General features: G+C 45.0%; 1 protein-coding gene across 1 annotated transcript; it reads right to left on the bottom strand.

The window, feature by feature from the left end:
* Positions 1–1494: 1494 nt before the first annotated feature.
* LOC144506098 (lysozyme C-1-like) lies at positions 1495–19284 on the bottom strand. The gene is made up of 4 exons (XM_078231914.1): positions 19155–19284; positions 17536–17718; positions 3595–3670; positions 1495–1561 (listed from the first exon to the last, which is right to left on the bottom strand). The coding sequence occupies exons 1-4, from the start codon at positions 19282–19284 to the stop codon at positions 1495–1497; spliced, it is 456 nt and encodes a 151-aa protein (XP_078088040.1).
* Positions 19285–19598: the final 314 nt, after the last annotated feature.

A 19598-nucleotide genomic window follows, 5' to 3' on the forward strand; every position in this document is an offset into this window, starting at 1 on the left:
TGGTTATGTTGGTTTGGAACTCACTACCTGAAAAGGCAGAAAAACTCAACTCATTTAGAAGATGTCTGGATAAGAACCTTAAGTGCTGTAACCAATAGGGCGATGGACCAAATGATGGGAAGTGGGAATAAGTTGGGTGGCTCGATTTTCGGCCAGTGCAGCCACAATGAGCCGAGTGGCCACTTTTTTTGCTGTAAACCTTTTATGATTCCAAGAGGACGGAAGTGCTCTTCATTTACAAATCATACCCAATCTGAGGCAGCTTTCTCAGTAAGAATGACAACTTTATCCTTTCCTCTACTGAAGCTTTGGCCAGTCACAGAGGTTCTGTATGTTTCCCAGTGTGAGGGGAAAAGTGATCATTCTTCCCGCTTGGTCACAGTCACTAGGGTTTGACAACATATTAATCTGCGGAAAACTCATTGGATCCATGGCTAGGCTAGTAATTATGATGTGGAGATGCCGGCGTTGGACTGGGGTAAACACAGTAAGAGTTTTAACAACACCAGGTTAAATCTTTAACCTGGTGTTGTTAAAACTCTTACTAGGCTAGTAATTTCCAGTGTTTCACTCAATCCTGCGATTGAAAATTGGTCGAACTTTTATTATGTGGTTTATCTGGGATTTCTTCACAAATTTAATGTCGACATAGATGAACATCCAAGAAAATATACCTTGCTAACGCACAGATGTTGTTAATTAATTGTTAAAGTTTATTTATTAGTCACAAGTGTACTTACATTCACACTGAAGTTACTGTGAAAATCCCCTAGTCGCCACACTCCGGCGCCTGTTCGGGTACACTGAGGGAGAATTTAGCATGGCCAATTACCTAATCAGCACGTCTTTCAGACAGTGGGAGGAAACCGGAGCACCCGGAGGAAACCCATGCAGATACGGGGAGAACGTGCAAACTCCACACAGACAGTGACCCAAGCCAGGAATGGAACCCGGGTCCCTGGCGCTGTGAGGCAGCAGTGCTAACCACTGTGCCACCGTGCTGAGTTTCAATAGCAGTGATCACTGGATAGTGAACAGAGGTGGAAAGTGTGGAAATTATCAGGCTGTAGCTCACTGAAATACTACTATTTGTTAATATCAGTAATATCAGTCACCTTGAAGCAACTCAGTCAGCGAAGCGAGTTTGGAAAAACTGAAGCAGAGACCTTAGTGGTCTAAATCTCAATGCTATACGGGGCTAGCTTATCACACACTGACATGGTGTCACATGTAGACCAAGTCTGCAAGGGAGAAGAGCATTTACATCACTGGGATAAACTAGTTCCTCAAGATGGTGAATGGGTCCCAATTGTTCACTGATCAAATGCAGCAGGAACTGGTTACATAACTTTACGGATTTAATATCTGCAGAAAATGTAGGTTAGCCTATCATACATTCACTGGACTCTTAACAATGTCAAGCTAACTATTAGATGCACCACATGCTGAGTTTGGGCGCACCATGTGGTTCCAATGAATGGGCTCTTTCATGCGTTACAGGTCGCAGTCATTCAGACAATTGTTAAGGTTTCTGTTCTGGCATCTTTTCTTCCAACCATACCTGCAAAAGGAAAAAAACAGTGCTAAACTCTGGCAATGACCAATGAAAGTCCGTACAAACATTCATGTTTCTTTGAAGAATCATCCACCTGGAATGTTAACTCTGTTCCTCTTCTCACTGCTGCCTGGCCCACTGAACATTTCCCAGTATTTTCAGCTTTTGTTTTGGGTTTCTTTACAGGTCTTGGAGGTTCAGCGCCCATCCTAGTTTTGTCCATATCTCCCTGATGGGATTGAACCAGGAGTGGTTCACGATATAAATGGTTTAAGGGGCAGCATGGTGGCACAGTGGTTAGCACTACTGCCACACAACACCAGGGACCCAGGTTCAATTCCGGCCTTGGGTCACTGTCTGTGCAGAGTCTGCACATTCTCCCCATGTCTGCGAGGGTTTCCTCCGGGTGCTCCAGTTTCCTCCCACAGTCCAAGGATGTGCAGGTTAGGTGGATTGGCCATGGTAAATTAACCCTAGGGGGTAAATGTTCCCATTCCACCTCATCATGAGAATCATATCGAGCGAGGGGCGGACCATGGAAAGGTCTGTTGACCTCGGGCAGGATTTTCCGGTTTCGGGGCAAGTGCGGCTGGAAAATCCCATCTTTAGTGTCCCAAGATGTGCAACTTAGGGGAATTAGCAGGGTAAATATGTGAAGTTACAGGGGTAGGGCCTGGGTAAGATGCTCTGCCGGAGAGTCGGTGTAGACTTGATGGGCCGAAGGGCCTCCTTCTGCACTATAGGGATTCTGTGATTCTTCCTCTATGAAAATCAATGATGCGGCCAGGAAGGCATTCACCAATTGTGAACCAAGAGAGAGTGTGAAAGGTCATTTCACAATGAGTTTCTCCCCTCTTCATTCTGATTGGGAGGATATAACACTGAACACTCAGGGATCTGTTCTAATCTCAACCCTTTTCAATCTCAATATCACTGATCTGCCTCCAACCTTGTCTCGGGACTGTTTCTATGTTGCCGCTATCTGCTGTGATTCTCAGGTTCTGACATTTTCTAAACGAGAGATAACACCCCCCAACAATGACATTGCAAAGCTGGACAGTTACTGCAAGACATGGCATCTCAGCCCAACAGCAACAAAACAGTCGCAAGTATATTCCACATCCGCAATGCCAGTGCCAAAACAGAACTCAACATCTCGCTGAATCGTAAGATGCTGAATCACGAACAGCATCCCGTTTATCTTGGTCTTACCCTTAACTGAACGCCAACAGACAAAAAGCGTCTGAGCAAGGCAGCAAGATCAAAGCATGAAACAATTTCCTCAGCAAACTTGCTGGGGTGCAGATGCTCAAACCTTAAGGACCTCAGCTCTTGCCATTGTCTACTCGACTGCAGAGTACTGTGCATCAGTATGGTGCAACTCATCTCATATCAGTCTTGTCAATATCCAACTCAACACAACATTGGAGATCATGTCAGGTACCCTCCGGCCAACACGGCACCCCTGGCTCCTAATCCTGAGCCACACAGAGTGGGGCGATTGCAACAAGAAAGTTCCTGGCGAAGGTCTACATTAACCCAAGCCTGCCACTACACAGTGACCTTACCAATCCACCTTCTGATCACCTCCCAAATTTTTGAACAGTAGAGGAATTAAGGGTTATGGTGAGCGGGCGGGTAATTGGAGCTCAGTCCACGAAAAGTTCAGCCATTATCTTATTGAATGGCGGAGCAGGTTTGAGGGGCCAGATGGCCTACTCCTGCTCCTAGTTCTTATGTTCTTAAAATCTTTTTACCCAGAGGGTGGAATGCGCTGCCTGGGAGGGTGGTGGAGGTGGGATGCCTCACATCCTTTAAAAAGTATCTGGATGAGCACTTGGCACACCATAACATTCAGGGCTATGGGCCAAATGCTGGCAGATGTGATTAGGTGGGAGTTCAGGTGTTTCGAATGTGTCGGTGCAGACTCGATGGGCTGAATGGCCTCTCCTGCACAGTATAATTCTAAGATTCTATAATGAAATAGAAATGATGTTTAGAGACAGCTAGAAGCAAGAAAGGAAAATGTTTGAACATACCAGGCATTCATTCCTTGGGGTTTCACTATCTTTTTCACACATTGAATGTCATCCATGATGTTATCATTGATAAAATCTACAAAGGAAAATACAACATCGGCATGAAAATCAATTCACTGAAGGTTGAAATGTGAAGTGTGTGCTGATATTTGTGACCGAAGGTTTTTAATTTGGCAAAGATAGTTTGAGAAATGTGGCTGGAGTCCAGATTCCCAGGGCTCTTAAATACTTAATCTCTGGAAATATTTGTCTTCTCCACTTTGTTTTACGGTGTTGAACACTTTTTGGAGATATAAAGTTGCCGTATTGGAGAGAGCTAAGCTGAGCTGAGGGGGTTGCTCACAGTGGCATGAATCTCAGCCTGACCAACAGATATTCAACATAACTTTCTTACAAATTGTGTCAAAAGTAGGTGAATTGGACGATCTGAATTTATTTAAACAGCTTTCTCCTCGTGCTCATATACTTTTGCTCAATATCATTCAGTCTGAAATTATCATAGAATAAATCATAACATTCCTACAGTGCTAAAGAGGCCATTCGGTCCATTAAGCCTGTGCTGACTGTCTGACAGAGTATCTTCCCCAGGCCCTCTCCCCCACCCTATTCCCTTAACCCCCACATTTCCCATAATCCACCTAACCTGCTCATCTTTGGAGTGTGGGAGGAAACCCATGCAGACACGGGGAGAATGTGCAAATTCCACACAGACAGTCACCCAAGGCGGGAATCGAACCCGGGTCCCTGGCGTTGCGAGGCAGCAGTGCTCACCACTCTGCCACCATGTCGTCCAAGTTAAATGGATTCCTCTTCAGGGACTACTGCATCTCATTGGACCAAATTTATCACTCCCAATGGCAGCACCAAAAGCCATTGAAAATCTGAGTGCAGTTACTTGGCAGCCAACCCAACGTGGTCACATGATGGCTGACCAATCAGTGGGAATGATGCAGCCTTGCCGCTGAATCACATGACGGGGCATCTCTGATGTTGTGAAGCCTCCATCACCAGCTGGCGATGCAGGAGTCATAGTTAAAGATTAGCACTGCTACCTCACAGAGCCAGGGGCCCAGGTTTGATTCACAGCTTGGGCGACTGTCTGTGTGGAGTTTGCACGTTCTCCCCATGTCTGCGTGGGTTTCCTCCGGGTGTTCTGGTTTCCTCCCACACTCCAAAGATGTGCAGGTTTGGTGGATTGGCCATGCTAACTTGCCCCTTAGTGTCCCAAGGTGTCTAGGTTAGCGGGAATTAATCATGGGACATGTGTGGGGTTATGGGGGTAGCGAGGGAGTTGGGCCTGGGTAAGATGCCCTGTCAGAGGGTCAGTGCAGACTCTTTGGGCCGAATGGTCTCCTTCTGAACTGTGGGGATTCTGTGGGCTATATTTGTTTTTACTGTAATCACAAACAAAGCATATATAATCGATAGATTCAGAATAATGTACATATAAGAAATGCTTTGTCAAAGCACTGATACGTTGTTTAACAAAAATATGACGATTTCACAAGAAATAATGAAAGGAACAAATTATTTCTTCTTTCTTCCTACATCCTTTCAATTAATCTTTCTCTTATTCTCATAATGGGGCGGCACGGTGGCACAGTGGTTAGCACTGCTGCCTCACAGAGCCAGGGGCCCAGGTTCAACTCCTGGCTTGGGTCACTGTCTGTGTGGAGTTTGCATGTTCTCCCCACGTCTGCGTGGGTTTCCTCCGGGTGCTCCGGTTTCCTCCCACACTCCAAAGATGTATGGGTTGGTGGATTGGCCATGCTAAACTACCCCTTAGTGTCCCAAGCCGTGTAGATTGGATGGATTGGCCATGGTAAATATGCAGGGTTATGGGGATAGATTGGAGGGGAGAGCCCGGGTGGGATGCTCTTCTGGAGAGCCGGTGCAGCCTCAATGGGCCGAATGGCCTCTTTCTGCACTGTAGGGATTCTATGGTTCTTTCACTTTCTATCTGACTATCTCCTTCCATTTCTATCAGTTTGACTCTGCTCTCTCACGTCTCTGAATGTGTGAAACCTGAACTTTGGTTTGGATGACCAACTCTACTTAATGGTTGGGACTGTGACATTGAGAGTTTAATCCTCACCAAAGACTAAGGCCATTATTTTACTGGATCGGACTGATCGCACCTGATTCCTCATCTCTCACGATTGTCCCGCCACCGGATTTCCAGCAGGGGTAGCCTCTCACCCATTCCCAGCCAGAGGCTGAATAAATTATCTCAGTGTATTTAAATAGTGCTTTGCATCTGTTCAGCGCATCTGGCGCTCAGTCGTCCGGGCTCACTTGCCTTTATGGCCTCTCCGAGAGACATTCTCGCTAGCGAGGAAAACACCTGATCCCCACAGTCGTGTTGCCCTCACCGGTAGAACCAGAGAACCAGAGACCATTGAGCCCTCCCCCAACCCCGGGGGGGGGGTTGTTGAGGGCAAAGAGGGGCCCGCTGCGCACTCTACATCATGATTGGTAGGGGCAGGGAGGGGGATCCCATTGAACACTCTGCCTGTGATCGGTGTGGAGGGGGGCGGGGTGGGGCTATATTTTCAGGCAGTGTAGGGCTCGTAATCAGCCATGGACCCCTACAATTATGGAGGGGTGGTGCGGTGTTGAGACCAGCTGCAACAGCAGAGGCTTGACATCTCTGTCTCTCTATGTCAGGCCTCTGCTGTTGGAATTGCGCGCATGCAGCTACAGAGGTCTGCACATGCACAATAGCTCCCCTTGCTGCCTGATTAGGCTGGCTGGCGAATTAAGCCCAGCCCACTGCCTCGAGTAGCTAGAAACAGCCTAACCCATTTTTACATGCACTATGTGCATAAGATTGAGAGTAAAAACTCGCCCAAAAAATGCATCTGCAACTCTCCCATTTTCACACTAGTTGAACATTTCGAATTTTTCATCTAAAATTCCACCCTCAGAATTTTTCTCGTAAAATTCCATCCTAAGTGTTAGCATCATATTATCACCGTCCCAATGTAAATAGGACAACAATCTATTATGGAACGATATGGGAATTAGCAGTGTAAATATATGGGGTTACAGGGATAGGGCCTGGTTGGGATCATTGTCAGTGCAGCCTCGATGGGCTGAATGGCCTGTAGGGATTTTATGGATTCTATGGATATGGGAAACAACTGCTTTAATGAAGTGCTGGAGATCTGACAGCACCAATAGAACTGTAACTCATTCCTGGCTCAAACAGGAGATGGCAGACAAAACCTGGTTACCAAACTGCCCTTAGCTCCTGATACCTAGAAGGAAATCTGGCTTTGCTGGGTCTGTCATTGATCATGTCTGGTGTTTTCTTTCACAGGAGTGGGTTTGCATATCCCTGTGAGACAATGGATCAGTCCAATTATCTCAATGAATGCCCCCTTTAACAGACAAGAGAGACAATATTTGGAACCAATTACTGTTGTGGACGTTGGAGTCAGTCGTTGACAGGTGAAAGGTGTGGGTCTGCTTGATCAAATATAAGTAAGTATTCAGACTCACTGGGAAAATATAGATGTTTACTGAACATTGTGTGCTAAAGTGACAAGGACTCTGCACATCTGTGTGTCGAGCGATAAATATGCAAACAAAGGATCATAAAGATGCTGAATTGCATTGATTGAAAGTACACACCAACTGTAATGCTATTGCTGTTTTAACTGGTGTGTATAGGCTGCAGAATGCTATAATTGAAACTGTTTGACTGAATCTGGTTCGAACACCATAGTGAGACTACTGTGTGACTGTGTCTGTTCTCCTTGTGCACAAGAAATAAAGACATAGTTTTTGAGTACTCACTGTGCATCGTCTGGTTAATTCTCAACACTGTAACCAGCTCAGCAGCATGTTGCATTTTACTCGTTACCTTGACATAGTTAAGAATTCAGTAAAGGTGTATTGTCTGCCAATGGTAAACATGTAGAGTTATCACATTCTGGTGCTTTTGATTAGTGAATGATTTTAACCCACTTTTCATCTGTTCACCATCTTGAACGGACTTTAGTCCAGTAGCAGAAATATTCTTCTTTATTCTAGACATGATCTACACATGAGGGTAATTGTGGTCCTGTAGTGCCCAAATTAGCTTGAAAGGTTTAGGTCAGTAAAGTCTGAGCTTTAAGGTGGGATTTTCTGGTCTCACTCGTCCCACCTGAGGTCAGCAGATCTTTCCATGCGCCGTCTCTCACCCACTTCGATTCCCGTGGCGGGCAGGATGGTAAAATTCCAGCCATAGTCTTTCCGAAATTACTAAAACATGTTGTTGTGGCTCAGTCTCAGTAAGTGGTGTTACTTATCCTACATTAACCAATTAACACGAGAGTTAAGAAAGCCCACCAACGCCTCTACTTTCTCAGAAGACTAAGGAAATTTGGCATGTCAGCTACGACTCTCACCAACTGCAGCATAGAAAGCATTCTTTCTGGTTGTATCACAGCTTGGTATGGCTCCTGCTCTGCCCAAGACCACAAGGAACTACAAAAGGTTGTGAATGTAGCCCAATCCATCACGCAAACCGGCCTCCCATCCATTGACTCTGTCTACAATTCCCGCTACCTCGGAAAAGCAGCCAGCAGAATTAAGGACCCCACGCACCCCAGACATTCTCTCTTCCACCTTCTTCCTTTGGGAAAAAGATACAAAAATCTGAGGTCACGTACCAACCCACTCAAGAACAGCTTCTTCCCTGCTGCTGTCAGACTTTTGAATGGACCTACCTTGAATTAAGTTGATCTTTCTCGACACCCTAGCTATGACTGTAACACTACATTCTGCACCCTCTCCTTTCCTTCTCTATGAATGGTATGCTTTGTCTGTACAGCACGCAAGAAACAATACTTTTCACTGTATACTAATACATGTGACAATAATAAATCAAATCAAATACGTCAGTGCGGTAGAACCGCAATTCAACACTGACTCACATTCTCCACCTTTGAGCTACATTGAGGGATCACGTCTCCAAAACCTGATATGTATACATTGCATGGAGAGTTTCCATGGGAGTTCTCGGCATTGACGTCCACAACTTTGCTTTGGCAAAGATTCGAGATAAAGTTTGCAAACAGGATTTCCGCCAATTATGCCAAAGCACAAGTGATCAAGAGATTCCTTGCAGAAATTAACAGCCTAACTGAGGATCAGATGAGGTATCACACAGTCAAATATCCCTCCAATGTACAGTGTCTGTGGCCAAGAATGATTATGTATCCAGTTGATGTTATAACTGGGAAGATCCCAGAATCAAACCCCAGCTCAAAAGACCATACATTTTACTGTTTTCTAATAAAACTTGAAGGAACAGAGTCACAGGACCACTAATTAAAAGTAAAGTTAAAGTTTATTTATTCGTCACAAGTAGGCTGACATTAACACTGCAATGAAGTTACTATAAAAATCCCTAATTAGTTTTAACAAGAAAAAAATTATTAAACATGAAACAATTGGATTATGATGCAATACTCCTTTACTCCCCCCTTAGCTTAACAAATGCAGACAAATTTTAACAATAATGCAGATTACAAAGCATATCTTAAGGTTTAACAGTCTCAGTGACAGACTCCCTTTGAAGCACACAAGATGGCTGTGGTCAAATACATTGTCCACTCTGAACCCAAGTGATTATCTGTGGATTTCTCGTCAGAATCCTCCCTGATGCTTGTGACATGAGAGTTTCTAAACATCACTCCCAAAAACATGCTGTAAAATCTTCTCACATCATAATGCTTTACCTTAGTAGTTTCCATAGAATAGAATCCCTACAGTGCAGAAGGAGGCCATTTGGCCTATCGAGTCTGCACTGACTCTTTGACAGAGCATCCCACCCAGGCCCTATCCCCGTAATCCGAAGGGGCAATTTAGCATGACTAATCCACCTAACCTAATCCACCCAACCTGCATATATTTGGAGTGTGGGAGGAGGCCGGAGCACCCAGAGGAAACCTACACAGACACAAGGAGAGCATGCAAACTCCACACAGGCAATGACACAAGGCCGGAATCAAACTCAGGTCCCTGGTGCTGAGGCAGCAGTACTAACCACTGTGCCGACAATTTGCATTCTGAAATCCAGTCCAGGTTTTACAAATGACCCTTTTAAACAAAACTTCTGCTCCACTTTTAACAGCGAATCTAGTTGAGGATTCACCTTTCAGCATTTCTTTATCTTGACTGCTGTACAAACTAATTGTTTTAATTCTCAATTGCCAGACTATACTAAAATGGCATCAGATGTTTGATTTACCTCTGAAGTCTGCTGTCCCACATTGAAACCAGTTACTGCAATTGTCTCTTTAACTCAGAACAACTTTGTTCGTTCTTCATTGATCTCTTCTGAACAATACCTTGGTCTCTGTCCTCTTAACCTCAGCCATCTTAATATATTCTTTCTGTCTCAATTCCCCGGTTAGTTTTTTTCCAGATTATCCTTTAGACAGTTCAAGTCCCGAGTCAAATGTTCCACTTTCCCCGATTGATTCTCAATTGTTTTCATCAGTTGTCTTTTTTCATTCGCAATCTCCTCTTTCACATGTGAAAATTGATTTTCTCTGTTAATCAGGTTTGGCCTTCACTTGCTTGTTATCTGCAAAATGTGTCTTACATTTCTCCACTGTAGTTTTCAAAAGTTTGGTAAGATCACCATGATCAACTAACTGCCTGTTAGAATGCAGATATCATCACCTTACTGTCTCCATAAGCCACATCATTACCTAGGATGAAATCTATCCCTCCAATAGTTAAGTGAGAAATAATTCCCATTGTACCAATTCCACTTAGAAAATTACTTCTGAAGTTAACCCTACACCAAGAAACTTGATCAATTGGGCCAGTGGGCCAATCAACGGCAGATGGAGTTTAATTTAGGTAAATGTGAAGTGATGCACTTTGGTAGATTGAACCAGGGCAGGACTCACTCAGTTAATGGTAGGGCATTGGGGAGAGTTACAGAACAAAGAGATCTAGGGGTACAGGTTCATAGCTCCTTGAAAGTGGAGTCACAGGTGGACAGGGTGGTGAAGCAGGCATTTGGCACGCTTTGTTTCATTGGTCAGAACATTGAATACAGGAGTTGGGATGTCTTGTTGAATGTGTTCAAGACATTGGCAAGGCCACACTTGGAATACTGTGTACAGTTCTGGTCACCCTATTATAGAAAGCATATTATTATGCTTGAAAGAATGCAGGAAAGATTTAGAACAAAGAACAAAGGAAATTATAGCACAGGAACAGGCCCTTTGGCCCTCCAAACCTGCACCGACCATGCTGCCCGGCTGAACTAAAAATCTCTACCATTCCGGGGACCATATCCCTCTATTCCCATCCTATCCACGCATTTGTCTAGACGTCCCTTAAGAGTCACTATCGTATCTGCTTCCACTATCTCCCCCAGCAGCGAGTTCCAGGCACCCGTCACCCTCTGTGTAAAACATTTGCCTTGTACATCTCCTTTAAACTTTGCCCCTCGCACCTTAAACTTATGTCCCCGAATAATTGACTCTTCCACCCTGGGAAAAATCTTCTGACTATCCACTCTGTCCATGCCTCTCATAATCTTGTAGACTTCTATCAGGTCACTTCTCAACCTCTGTTGTTCCAGTGAGAACAAACCAAGTTTCACTAATCTCTCCTCATAGCTAATGCCCTCCATACCAGGCAACATCCTGATTAATCTTTTCTGTATCTTCTCCAAAGCCTCCACATCTTCTGGTAGTGTGGCGGCCAGAATTGAACACTATATTCCAAGTGCGGCCTCACTAAGGTTCTATAAAGCTGCAACATGATTTGTAAATTTTTAAACTCAATGCCTTGGCCGATGAAGGCAAGCATGCCGTATGCCTTCTTGACTACTTTCTCCACCTGCATTGCCATTTTCAGGGACCTGTGTACCTGTACACCCAGATCCCTCTGCCTATCAATACTCTTAAGGGTTCTGCCATTTACTGTATATTTCCTATCTGTATTAGACCTTCCAAAATGCATTACCTCACATTTGTCCGGATTAAACTCCATCTGCCATCTCTCTGCCCAAGTCTCCAACCTCTGATCCCGTGCGACTTCACCTTCTGCACCAGTCTGCCATGAGGGACCTTGTCAAAGGCCTCACTGAAGTCCATGTAGACAACATCCACTGCCCTACACTCATCAATCATCTTCGTCACTTCCTCGAAAAACTCGATCAAGTTAGTGAGACACGACCTCCCCTTCACAAAACCATGTTGCCTCTCGCTAATACATCCACTTATTTCCAAGTGGGAGTAAATCCTGCCTCGAAGAACCCTCTCCAATAAGAGTAAGAGAACTTTTCGCTCTTTGACACAAAAAATCCGGAACCTCCAATAGCTTCCTTCACTCGCACTCAAATAATTCTTTGAACTATCTTAAGATCTATCTCCCTTTCTCAGTGATTTTGAGGAGCGTGTCTCACCTGCACCACTGCTACAGTTTTGCCAACCATTTATTTCCTTTTCAGATGCTTCTTTTCCTACTGCTGCAACTGGTCTTCCATTTAGTTTTTGACAATCTGCACACATCTGTCTCACTCTGGTCTCAACGACTGTTTGATTCTGGAACATGCAGCAAGCTGCATGAATCTGATGCTCTGTTTCTCTTCTCTCCGTAAGAGTTTTAACAACACCAGGCTAAAGTCCAACAGGTTTATTTGCCAGCAAATGCCATTAGCATTTCTTCTCTCTTCTCTCCACCAGCTGGCGCTACATAAGAACATCAGAAATAGAAGCAGGAGTAGGCCATCTGGCCCCTCAAGCCTGCTCCGCCATTCAATAAGATCATGGCTGATCTGATAGTGGGTTCAGTTCCACTTACCCGCCCACTCCCCATAACCCTTAATTCCCTTATTTGCTGAAAACCTATCTATCTGTGACTTAAACACATTTATTGAGGTAGCCTCTACCGCTTCATTGGGCAGAGAATTCCAAAGATTCACTACCCTCTGGGAGAAGAAGTTCCTCCTCAACTCTGTTCTCAATTGACTCCCCCGTATTTTGAGGCTATGCCCCCTAGTTCTTGTTTCCATTGTAAGTGGAAACAATCTCGATGTTTCTACCCTGTCTAGTCCCTTCATTATCTTATATGTCTCTATAAGATCTCCCCTCAACCTTCTAAACTCCAAAGAGTACAGGCCCAGTCTGCTCAATCTCTCCTCATAAGCCAATCCCCTCATCTCCGGAATCAACCTAGTGAACCTTCTCTGCACCCCTTCCAAAGCCAATACATCCTTTCTTAAATAAGGGGACCAAAACTGTACACAGTACTCTAGGTGCGGCCTCACCAGTACCCTGTACAGTTGCAGCATGACCTCCCTGCTTCTATACTCCATCCCTCTCGCGATAAAGGCCAACATTCCATTTGCCTTCTTGACCACCTGCTGCACCTGCAAACTGTGTTTTTGTGCTTCATGCACAAGGACCCCCAGGTCCCTCTGCACAGTAGCATGTTATAATTTTTCACCGTTTAAATAATAGTCCCTTTTCCTATTATTCCTTCCAAAGTGGATGACCTCACACTTACCAACGTTATACTCCATCTGCCAGATCCTCGCCCACTCACTTAACCTATCCAAATCTCTCTGCAGACTCTCTGTGTCTTCCACGCAATTTGCTTTCCCACCCATCTTAGTGTCATCCGCAAACTTTGTTACCCTACACTCGGTCCCCTCCTCCAGATCCTCTATGTATATGCTACAGAGCTGTACTCTTCTTCGCCATCCCTTCACTTCTCTCACACAGGGTTGGATGTATCACCAACATTTCTCGAGGTGTCACGTATTCGAATTGAATTGAAGGCCCTTCCCATTTAGCAGGTAAAGGGAAGATTCCGAATGCTCGAGCGCCTTTTCATGGTCGCCTTGCTGCGGGAAAGATGTTATTGAACTGGAGAGAGTGCAGAAGAAATTTACAAGGATGTTGCCAGGACTCAAGGGATTGAGTTATAGGGAGAGTTTGGACAAGCTAGGACTTTTTTCTTTGGAGCGTAGAAGACTGAGGGGTGATCTTCTAGAGGCGTATAAGATCATGAGAGGCATGGATAGGGTGAACGCACTCAGTCTTTTTCCCAGGGTTGCGGAATCGAGAACTAGAGGGCATAGGTTTAAGTTAAGAGGGGAAAGAATTAATGGGAACCTGACGAGCAGCTTTTTTACACAGAGGGTGGTGCGTATGTGGAATGAGCTGCCGGAGGAAGTGGTTGAGGCAGGGACATTGACAACATTTAAAAGGCATTTGGACAGAAACATGGATAGGAAAGGTTTAGAGGGATATGGGCCAAATGCAGGCAAATGGGGTTAGCTTAGATAGGCTTTTTGGTCAGCATGGACCAGTTTGGGCTGAAGGCCCTGTGTTATTCCATAGATTCTATGATTCTATTGTTCATACAGGCAGAAAAAGAGCCAACTCCGGTTAATGACTGGGTTCTCAGTTAGGAAATGTACACATTGCTGGACTGGGTACCACTCAGACACTGTGGCCTCTGCCACTAGGAAATGGAAGGCAGAACTTGCAATTATATAGAACCTCTCACAACCTTAGGTGCTCCCAAAGCACTTCGCAGTCAATGAAGTACTTTTTGGAATGTAGTTTCCATTGCCATGCAACAACCATAGCAGCCAATCTACCCACAGCAAGCTTAAACGGCAATGCAACAATGGCCAGATAATCTTTTTGTGATGCTGGTTGGAGGACACAAGACGTAACTCATCTTCTCCTTCAAATTTGTACAAGAGTATTCTTAGCCATGGTCATAGAATCGCTACAATGCTGAAGGGGCCATTTGGCCCATTGAGTCTGCACCAGCTCTCTAACAGAGCATTGCACACAGGCCCTATTCCCGTAGCCCCAAATATTTACCTTGCCCATCCCACTAACCTACATATCTTCTGAAAGATGTGCTGGTTAGATGCATTGGCCATGCTCCTAACCAGCAAGTTCTCCCTCAGTGTACCCGAACAGGTGCCGGAGTGTGGCAACGAGGGGATTTTCACAGTAACTTCATTGCAGTGTTAATGTAAGCCTGCTTGTGACATGAATAAATAAACTTTAAAAAATCTTGAGCCACTAAGGGGCAGTTTAGCATGGCCAATCCACCTAATGCGCACATCTTTGGACCATAGGAGAAAAGCGGTGCACCCGGAGCAAACGCACGCAGACATGGGGAGAACTTGCAGACTCCGCACAGACACCCAGGGGTGGCATCAAACCCGTTTTCCTGGTGCTGTGTGAGGCGTCAGTGCTAACCACTGTGCCACTGTGCCATTTTTGCACACACCTGAGAGGCATACAGGGTCTGGCCTTAACATAAGATCCACAAGCAGCACTCCTTCGGTTTTTTGGATTCAAGTCATCAGAGGGGCTTGAACCCAAAACATTCTGACTGAGAAGCAGGGGTACAATTCAGTGAGCCACCCATTGACACAAGGACAGCTTTGAATTCCTGAGAGTTGCGGCACACCTTGATTTGGCCCAGGACAAACCTCAAGACCCTGTGAAATTTAGGGGAATTCTTGGGTGGAAAGAAAAATAGCACTGGGAGTGCCTTGTTAGGATTTTCAGGTTTAAAGATTACATGTTAAGTTTTGCTTTCACCAATTCTTGACCATAAGACCATAAGACACAGGAACAGAATTAGGCCACTCGGCCCATCGAGTCTGTTCCGCCATTCAACCATGGCTGATATTTGTCTCATCCCCATTCTCCTGCCTTTTCCTCATAACCCCTGATCCCCTTATTGATTAAGAACCTATCTATCTCTGTCTTAAAGACATTCAATGACATGGTCTCCACAGCCTTCTGCGGCAAAGAGTTCCACAGATTTACCACTCCCTGGCTGAAGAAATTCCTCCTCATCTCTGTTTTAAAGGATCGTCCCTTTAGCCTGAAGTTGTGCCCTCTGGTTCTAGTTTTTCCTACTAGTGGAAACATCCTCTCCACGTCCACTCTATCCAGTCCTCGCAGTACCCTGTAAGTTTCAATATGATCCCCCCTCATCCTTCTAAACTCCAACGAGTACAGACCCAGAGTCCTCAACCGCTCCTCATACGACAAGCTCTTCAGTCCAGGAATCATTCTTGTGAACCTCCTCTGGACCCTTTCCAAAGCCAGCACATCCTTCCTTAGATACGGAGCCCAAAACTGCTCACAGTACTCCAAATGGGGTCTGACCAGAGCCTTATACAGCCTCAGAAGTACATCCCTGCTCTTGTATTCTAGCCCTCTCGACATGAATGCTAAAATTGCATTTGCCTCCCTAATTGCCGACTGAACCTGCACGTTAACCTTAAGAGAATCTTGAACAAGGACTCCCAAATCCCTTTGTGCTTCTGATTTCCTAAGCATTTTCCCATTTAGAAAATAGTCTATGCCTCCATTCCTCCTTCCAAAGTGCATAACCTCACACTTTATCACATTGTATTCCATCTGCCACTTCCTTGCCCACTCTCCTAACCTGTCCAAGTCCCTCTGCAACCCTCCTGCTTCCTCAATACTACCTGTCTTTCTACATATCTTTGTTTGATCTGCAAACTTAGCAAAAGTGCCTTCAGTTCCTTCCTCCAAATCGTTAATGTATATTGTGAAAAGTTGTGGTCCCAGCACTGACCCCTGAAGCAAACCACCAGTCACCGGCTGCCATCCTGAAAAAGATCCCTTAATCCCCACTCTCTGCCTTCTGCCAGTCAGCCAATCCTCTATCCATGCCAGGATCTTACCCTTAACACCATGGGCACTTAACTTATTTAACAGTCTCCTATGCGGCACCTTGTCAAACGCCTCCTGGAAATCTAAATAAATTACGTCCACCGGTTCTCCTTTATCTAACTTCCTTGTTATCTCCTCAAAGAACTCTGACGGATTTGTCAGACATGACCTCCCCTCGACAAAGCCGTGCTGACTCAGTCCTATTTTATCATGCACTTCCAATTACTCTGCGATCTTATCTTTAATAATGGACTCTAAAATCTTGCCAATGATTGAAGTCAGGCTAACCGGCCTACAATTTCCCATCTGCTGTTCCCTCTCTTCTTTAACAGCGGTGTTACATTAGCTACTTTCCAGTCCTCTGGGACCCTCCCTGCCTCCAGTGATTCCTGAAAGATCACCACCAATGCCTCCACAATTTCCTCAGCTATCTCTTTTAGAACCCTGGGGTGCAGTCCATCTGGTCCAAGTGATTTATCCACCTTCAGACCTTTCAGTTTCCCCAGAACCTTCTGCTTGGTGATGGCCACAACACTCACCTGTGTCCCCTGACTCTCCTGGAGCTCTGGCATCCCACTGGTGTCTTCCACCATGAAGACTGATGCAAAGTAACTATTCAGTTCCTCTGCCATCGCTTTGTTTCCTATTACTACTTGTCAAGCCTCATTTTCCAGTGGTCCAATGGCTATTTTTGCCTCTCTTACCTTTTATATATTGAAAAAACTCTTCCTATCTTCTTTTATATTACTAGCTAGCTTACACTCATATTTCATCTTTTCCCCCCTTATTGCTTTTTTAATTGTCTTCTGCTCGCTTTTAAAGGCTTCCCAATCCTCTGGCTTCCCACTAATCCTCGCCACTTTGTAAGATTTTTCTTTTGCTTTTATGTTGTCCTTGACTTCCCTTGTCAGCCATGGATGCCTCACCCTCCCCTTAGCATGTTTCCTCCTCCTTGGGATGAATTTCTGTTCTGCCTCCCAAATAACCCTCAGGAGTTATTCAGTAAAAGCTTTTGTTTAAAGCATTAAATCCATGGCTTACTTCTTTGAGTTGAAAAATGGGAGTTTGGATTTATTTCTAAAAGTCGCTAGTCCGCACCAAGACCATAAAGTGTGGGAAAGAATCCTCTGGAAAAAAAAATGATGGCCCTCCCTTCCCCACCTACTCCAGGCGGAGATTCAGACCAATCTAGGATACCGTGTGGAGTGTTTTAATGATCTGCTGAATTATTTACCTTTACAGCTCTTCTTACACCCATTTCTTAACTTTTTTGATTCCTGAGTCTGACCATCATCGCACCACCTGATGCTGTTGATCTGGAAGATTCCATAGTCTGATGACAGAGTCTTTCCACCTCGCCTGTTGCGTCCAATTACTCTTGTGTCGTAATTGCTTTCATATTGAACCAAACATACCCCTAAAATGAAGACAAATCACACACTCGTGTTAGACATTTCCTCTGACACCCCCTCTCCCCTACCCTTCTCAAACTCCATCACACTGCCTCACATAACCTCACCATGTTAAGGCTCTCCTCAGTCTGGGTCAATCTCTCTTCATAATAATCTGAGAAAGGTAGATGGTGGGGCAGGGCTGGGTCGAATACAATACATTCCACAGACATGAATAACATGGAGTCAAAAGCAATGCACTTTTCTCTTATACAGTCAGAGACTTCGGGCCGGATTTTCAGGCCACACTCGCCCCAAGACCGGAAAATCCCGCCCAAGGTCAACGGACCTTTGCATGGTCCGCCCCTGCCTGTTACAATTCCCGTGGCAGGCGGGATGGGAAAATTCCACCCATAGGTTTGTTAACAATGACCATGGAAAAGTGAGGTTTTGGATTGGAAACACCGTGATAGTCTCTGCCTTCAAGCTCTGCAGAAACAACACACCAGTTTCTTTGTGTGTAGCAATTTGATTTGCACAATTTTCTTTTTTTAAATAAGCGTGCTTCACACTTAGAGCCCTTTGGTTTCAGCAACTTTGGGGCGGCACGGTGGCACAGTGGTTAGCACTGCTGCCTCACAGCGCCAGGGACCTGGGTTCGATTCCCGGCTTGGGTCACTGTCTGTGTGGAATTTGTACATTCTCCCCGTGTCTGCGTGGATTTCCTCCGGGTGCTCCGGTTTCCTCCCACAGTCCAAAGATGTGTGGGTTAGGTTGATTGTGATGCACCATCAATCAAGCAAAGACTAGTTTGTATGCACGAACAAATAGGCTTTTATTAGCAAAAGACTTGGAGCACACCCATGCTGATGAACTGGTCCAGATTGAGGCAGGAGGGTGGGGAGCAATCGCCTTTATACCTGGACCAGGGGGGGGAGGAGTCTCGGGTAGGGCCAGCAGGGATGTGTCCAGGCATGTCACATATACAGGTAATAAGCTAACAGTGGTTTACCACAGATTGGCCATGCTACATTGACCCTAGTGTCAGGGGATTAGCAGGGTAAACAAGCAGGGGTTATGGGCCTGGGTTGGATTGTGGTCAGTGCAGATTCGATGGGCCAAATGGCCTCCTTCCACACTGTAGGGATTTTATGATTCAATGAACTTCTACAGTTTGTTTACTTTGCTTTCACTCCACACCCAGGCTTCACTAATCAAGTACAGTTCTCATCAATAGTAAGCAGACTTACATCATCAAACAAGAAGAATTGAACACTACACACAGCAGTTTGCCTCAGCTCCATATCAAACAGTGCAATTACTAAATAAAACTATCAAGTTAAACTACAAAAGGTGCCCAGAAAACGGAATGAGCTGTTGAGGCTATGGCATTAAAAAATGTCAAGGTTAGAGGCGAGGATCTTTGGCTACAACCTACTCGTACAGAGAATGTGAGACTCACAGTTTTCCAGACTGTAGCCACGATATCCATCCAATCCATTTTCCAGTAAAAGTTGGGCAAGTTCGCATTTCTGATAGACGTACGGACTTGCTCCTGTGAGCAAGGCACTGAGAATGAGAAAGGTTTTCATTTTCCTGATCACTAATCAAGTTATCCCTTTTGTAATTGGGTCAGGAGTCCGACACCCTCCCCCCTCCCCCCTCCCACACACCACTCTGTCGTTATTGCACACGTCAAATAAATGGAATAAAAACACAGCCAATCACTGAACAGTCTTCAAATTCTGGCTCCCATTCATCAAAAACACGAGATTTCCAGGAAGGTTTTTTAAAATATCTCAAACCAGGGAGCTCGGCAATCTTTCTTTCTCCGAAAATGACTATTTTGTTATCAGAAGGTAACAAAGATCCTTGGAAATTCGAAACTCTAAATTCCCTAAAACTC

The sequence above is a fragment of the Mustelus asterias genome, chromosome 17, assembly GCF_964213995.1.
Source record: "Mustelus asterias chromosome 17, sMusAst1.hap1.1, whole genome shotgun sequence".
Taxonomy (NCBI): Eukaryota; Metazoa; Chordata; class Chondrichthyes; order Carcharhiniformes; family Triakidae; genus Mustelus; species Mustelus asterias.